Raw genomic sequence first — 5,496 nt, 5'->3', positions numbered from 1 at the left:
GTTTGTTGTTTTGATTACTCATCTGCTGTATTTGTTTCATAAATGCTTTGTTTTTTATGTGTGTGAAGTTGATCGCATGAATGCTGCAGTGATGACAGGAAGAGGCTTTATTAAAATAGGAAATTGGGGGCTGTACAGTATAAAATATGTCGAATCTGTTGGCTCCACAGATGTGTTGAATATGGAAATGTGCAGTATTACAGTTGTGACTAGCATCAATTATTAAGCATTTCAGATTTTCACAGATCTGGTAAAGTGCACCATATTTGGACCTTTAGAAACAGTCATTCTATGGCAGAATGTTGCATTTAAAAACACACAGAAGCTTCTATTATTCCTGTGAGATCCTTGTTTTCTATTTATAGATGTGCAAGTTGTTCAAAATAGAAGTTTTCCTTCCTGAGTGGAGAATCTTGAGACAATATTTCATCACAAAAAGAGGAACATTCTCAAAAAGTGTGGGTTTAAAATGGGTAAAAAAACACAAAGAGCACTTTATGGGTCACAAAAGACTCGTCGCAGTTTTTGCTTTCGGTCCTGGCAGAGTGAAACGGAGCAGAAACGGAGGACGTCTGCGTTGACGTGGAGGGTTTCGTCCCAACATCCGGGCAGTTTAGTCCTCTTTCTCGGACTTCCTGCCGCGTCTCTGATAGTAGATCACAGTGAGCAGAACCCACAAGTTCAGAAGCGTGATGACGAAGAACCGCACCAGAACTGTGACAAAGAGACTCCCTTCAACATTCGGATGCGTTCATTTCATCAGGTTTCAAGAAATCAACAACTTCTATCTCCACTGCCCTCCAGGATATTAGACAGACTCATCATTTACTGTAATTCGGCTAATTACCTTGTGTGTCTCCAGTTGTCACGGCTGTGGTGTAAATCCGCACTGCAACGCAAGAGGAAGAGCGTTAATGACAGGCTAATTATCCCGGAGAGCGTCAAATGTTTCATTAATCAAGTGTGGGATTTCCATTTTATGAAATTAGGAGCTGAATTAAACCCGTCATACGTATTCATGAGCCGAAACGGCGGCTCGGTGGCGCATTGTTGCGTTGGTCAGAAATGCCGAACCCAAAGGTGTGAGAGGAATTTAATATTCCACATCTTTATTGAAATGAAGATTTGGACAGATAATCATTCCCACAAAAAAAACTCCATTGGTGGCAGGTTAGAGGAGCACCGACATTTGCCGTTAGGACCTACATTTAGCGCAATTAAAACATCCCATTTCTAGGGTGACTGGAGATATGTGAAGTGGTTTTTAGCTCTAAATATTTCCCTAGAACCTTCTTGCTCACCAAAACATCTCCCCACAGTATAAAAATGACTTCAGCAACAGCCGGTACGTTTGGCCAAACTCACCCAGACATGTGTAGCTAGCCATGGCCCAGGTGATGGCGCTGACCTGACCAGCGTCTTTCGACCTCCACAGACACTGAAGTTGCGCAAATTTACTGGCAGCGCTGATGAAGGTGCACAGGCTCTGCAGGGAGAGCAGGGATCAGACGGGCTCCAGGCGTCCAAAAGTTTCAAACACATTTTCAACGCAGTTCATGGCGGTTATAGAACAGAACGCTGCTCTCATCCATTTTAATGCAAATCCCAGACACATTTGTCTCATTGAACGATGCAATCGTTTGACATTTATTGTTCCGGGTGAGGAACGCCAGGAGCAATGAGGTCAGGACAACTTGTTCACATCTCCGCCTCATTACTCCCGACTGATGACACCTGGTCTCAGCACAGCTTTTGACATGCTGGGACTGATGGATTCTTAAAAGGATTTATTACCATGGCCGAATCAATGATCCACTTCTCCACAGTGAGGAGCCTCCAACCGCCGACGAACCTGAGCCCATTATGTCAAGACGGTAACGCGGGACCGACACAGGTACCAACAAATGACGACATTTAACATCCAGAAAGCGACGGAAGGATACAGCAGGATGTAGATGAGACTCTGCCCCAGGTGGCCGTCATAATGAAAAATCAGCAGCAGCAGGATGAAGTCTGAGGTTATGATGCACAGGGAAGAGCATAAAAAAGAAATTAGACTTTAAATAAGACAGCCAGCTCCGAGCTGCCTCAAAGACGCAAATAAAGTAAGACTGGTTTAATCTTCATGGCCATTTGCTCCTGCTTCATAGCTTAATTTGTTTTGGCGAAAATATTAAAGCATGTGTTGGGCAGACGTCAATGTAGCGGCAGGGATAAACCAGATGAAATAATGCTCCACGTTATTGATTTTACCGTGACAACAAGCATTCAAATCCCACCCGGAGAGGCTGTATTCTGGTTCTGGAACTCACCTTGAGCGATGAGGATCGGATATTCCAGGTAGGTGGGAGGAGGGTAGTCATAGTACATCTGGTACGTCAAAAAAACTATGAACCTGAGAAAGAAAATACGACAAACAGATTTTACCATACTATAGCACATATAAAACACTGGCCTTGTTTTTACTGGTAATATTCCAGCTAAACAAAAATGTTAAGAAAATCCTTAAGAAGACTTTTTTCCATCATACTTGATACATGTTTATTTCCAACAAACCTGGTAAAAAAGGAAATGATTTTAAAAATATATTGCACCCTGTGGATCTCATTGTACCATTGTTGTGGTGTTACACACACACACACAGACACCCCCACACACACACTGCAGCCTGGTGCACGCCCAGGAAGACAGTAAAGTTATTTAGGACAGTGCTGTTAGTGGCAGCCGTTTTCTTTTTAAAAAAATTAACTTTACCTTTTTAACGCTAATGTATATTTACACGCAGTAATGAAAATAATTGACATGCAGATGAGTTGATTAAATTCGGATCTCTGGCATATCATCTTTAGAATGTAGCTGCATTTTTCTCTCACCCAAACAAATGCAGTCCTTATTTACCGTATAATCAAAGCTAAAACTCAATTTAAGTTCTACCGAAATACGGAAGGCCTCGATCAACTAAGCAGATACATTTAGACGACTATGTTAAACTTTTTAATGTCTGCGGTTGCAAACATCACCTGACGGATGCATCTAGTAAACCGGAGCAAAATGCAAGTAAACACGTCCCAGCACTTACCCGACCAGCTCTAGCAGCAGGCTGTTTAGGCTAACTCCGGAGCTGGTTTTCGCTCGCATGAGCACAAAAATCTGCGGGAATTTCAGCACCATGCAGATAAACAGCGTGGAGAAATTGGCTACGTGTAATAAAGTATCCGACTGCATCTTTGTGTGTAACAGATTTCGAAAAAGATAATCACTTTCTGATTTCCTGCCGCTTTAATATGTCTAGCGTCATAACTCCGACTTCAGGAAACACTTCCGTTTTCGATTTTCAAATTAAACTTACAGCGTTCCGATTAGGTTTAAAGTTTCTTTATAGAAACTACATTCTGGGATAGATAGATAGATAGATAGATAGATAGATAGATAGATAGATAGATAGATAGATAGATAGATAGATAGATAGATGTGACCTTTATTTTGAAGACAACTCCATAGCTTCCTGTTAGCGGTATTATCTTTACCTTCATTTCTGCATACGCCCACTGATGCAAAGCTGCAAGTTGTTGCAAGTAGACATGTTGCAAGTAGTGTGTGTGTGTGTGTGGGGGGGGGGAGGGGGGGGGGGGGGCAGTTCAGCATATCACAGCAGGGTGCAAGATGCTGGCAGGCAAGGCATACATGGAACGGCATAACCGGGTGGCTGGCATAGTGTACAGGAACATCTGCACTGAGTATGGACGGGAGGTCCCAGGGTCCGGGTGGGAGACACCCCCGAAAGTGCTGGAGAACAAGCAGGCCAAGATCCTGTGGGACGTCCAGATCCAGACTGGTGGTGGCCAACCAGCCTGACATAGTGGTGGTGGATAAACACCGGAAGACAGTGGTGGTGATAGATGTAGCAATCCCGAGTGATAGCAACATCAGGAAGAAGGAACACGAGAAGCTGGAGAAGTACCAAGGGCTGAAGGAGGAGATGGAGAGAATGTGGGGTATGAAGGCAACAGTGGTCCCAGTGGTGATCGGGACACTAGGGGCAGTAACACCCAACCTGAGTAGATGGCTCCAACAGATACCAGGAACCACACCAGAGATCAGGAACAGCTAAGATCCTGCACAGATCCCTCAGACTCCCGGGCCTCTGGTAGAGGACCCGAGTCTGAAGGAAGGAAGCACCACCCACGAGGGCGAGGAAGAGATTTTAGACAGACAGACAGACAGACAGATCCTGAGATAGTTTTAAACATAACTTTTCAAAAGCAAGGCACAATGCAATGAACAAATGTTTCTAATCTAACTATATGAAGTAAATATGACAACAGATATTCACAGCATTTTAAAAGCCAGGATTGATCATTCAGAGAAGCAGCGTTGTTCTAGCAGGGCACAAACTCTGGATCCTGTTTGTGTTTGCGATGGCTGCCAGACCGCAGCAACAGTCTGTCCAGTCTGACCAGCTCAGTGCCCAGTGGAGTGGCCAGTCTGCTACCGATCGTATGGTTACTGGTCTTGGGGACTCGTTCACAGCTAAAAGATGTGGCGCTCAGATTGGGCTCCTCCGGTTTGAGCTGGCCCTACAAACACATGAGGTCACGCTCAGAACGTTGTTGCCATAATGTTGATTTTTGAATTGTGATTCTTTAAGTCCACCACTTCCTGTTGATCACTATAACAATAATAATTACAACCTCGGGCTATTTTGATGTATAAACTGCATGGACTTTATGCATCAACTCAAAGATTCCGGAAGATTACAGCACGTTTCCAGGACCCTTTTCCAAAACTGAAAATATAATTTGGAATATTAAAGGGGATATTTTGGCTAACAGGTCTGCTCTTACCATCTGATCATACTTCCTGAGAAAGCCCCAATTCTTCTCCCTGCAATAAAAATCAGATCGTTTGTGCTCCTCCATCAAAATGTGGCATGTTGAGTCGTTTTTTTACCATTCCTGCGCTCCCCTCCTTTCATTCAACACCAGATCTTTCCACATTTGGTCCCGTTTAACCGAGTCAGTCCGGTCTGGGTTCGGTTCTGGGTTCGGTTCTATTGTCACCGCTTCCCTCTTGCTGCGGCGCTTCCTTTCCCCGCTTGGCTCACTTGACTTCGGCCTGGTTCCGCTCCGTCGTTCCGGTAACCGGTAACCCGCAGAGGACGCGCGTCGAACACTGTTTAGATCCATTCAGAATAAAGTCAAATTCGAGCTTTGATGGCAGACGAACAGAACAATCACCGCCACTTGTGTTTGCGTTCCCATGGCAACTGTTTATTGCGGCTATTATAACTCAGGCATGCAACTAGTCTTGCATCCTATATATCCATCACAGTTGATTACAGATTATTAAGCAAATAATAATAATAATAATTTAAAAACAAAAAAAGTAGAAATGATATATCTGTGTGCACTTCTTCTTTTCTATTGATGAAGTTCAGAGCAAGTTTGTGCTGCTTTGTGGATTCTAAATTGTCACACATGTAATTATCAAACAAAG

At 43.7% G+C, this 5,496-nt stretch overlaps 2 protein-coding genes across 2 annotated transcripts; both read right to left on the bottom strand.

Annotated features, from left to right (window-relative positions):
- Positions 1-92: 92 nt before the first annotated feature.
- Positions 93-3,341, bottom strand: slc66a3 (solute carrier family 66 member 3). The gene is made up of 7 exons (XM_057058385.1): positions 3,080-3,341; positions 2,313-2,395; positions 1,944-2,013; positions 1,795-1,852; positions 1,366-1,486; positions 848-889; positions 93-714 (listed from the first exon to the last, which is right to left on the bottom strand). The coding sequence occupies exons 1-7, from the start codon at positions 3,223-3,225 to the stop codon at positions 614-616; spliced, it is 621 nt and encodes a 206-aa protein (XP_056914365.1). The 5' UTR covers positions 3,226-3,341; the 3' UTR covers positions 93-613.
- Positions 3,342-4,223: 882 nt separating this feature from the next.
- On the bottom strand, positions 4,224-5,296 carry c16h2orf50 (chromosome 16 C2orf50 homolog). Its single transcript, XM_057058386.1, has 3 exons — positions 4,951-5,296; positions 4,845-4,884; positions 4,224-4,577 (listed from the first exon to the last, which is right to left on the bottom strand). Exons 1-3 carry the CDS (start codon positions 5,184-5,186, stop codon positions 4,380-4,382), a joined length of 474 nt encoding a protein of 157 aa, XP_056914366.1. The 5' UTR covers positions 5,187-5,296; the 3' UTR covers positions 4,224-4,379.
- Positions 5,297-5,496: the final 200 nt, after the last annotated feature.

The sequence above is a fragment of the Takifugu flavidus genome, chromosome 16, assembly GCF_003711565.1.
Source record: "Takifugu flavidus isolate HTHZ2018 chromosome 16, ASM371156v2, whole genome shotgun sequence".
In the NCBI taxonomy this organism is placed as follows: domain Eukaryota; kingdom Metazoa; phylum Chordata; class Actinopteri; order Tetraodontiformes; family Tetraodontidae; genus Takifugu; species Takifugu flavidus.
This window is presented reverse-complemented; position numbering and strand designations above follow the sequence as displayed.

What these genes read in the sequence shown, in the direction of transcription:
- slc66a3 (XM_057058385.1), bottom strand. Translation starts at nt 3,225, where the DNA reads ATGCAGTCGGATACTTTATTACACGTAGCCAATTTCTCCACGCTGTTT. An exon ending in AGTCTCATCTACATCCTGCT is followed by an intron (nt 1,853 to 1,943) that starts GTATCCTTCCGT and finishes TAATGGGCTCAG; the next exon opens with GTTCGTCGGCGGTTGGAGGC. An exon ending in GACAACTGGAGACACACAAG is followed by an intron (nt 715 to 847) that starts GTAATTAGCCGA and finishes TCTTTGTCACAG; the next exon opens with TTCTGGTGCGGTTCTTCGTC.
- c16h2orf50 (XM_057058386.1), bottom strand. Translation starts at nt 5,186, where the DNA reads ATGGATCTAAACAGTGTTCGACGCGCGTCCTCTGCGGGTTACCGGTTA. An exon ending in AGGAGGGGAGCGCAGGAATG is followed by an intron (nt 4,885 to 4,950) that starts GTAAAAAAACGA and finishes TTTTTATTGCAG; the next exon opens with GGAGAAGAATTGGGGCTTTC. An exon ending in TCAGGAAGTATGATCAGATG is followed by an intron (nt 4,578 to 4,844) that starts GTAAGAGCAGAC and finishes ATGTGTTTGTAG; the next exon opens with GGCCAGCTCAAACCGGAGGA.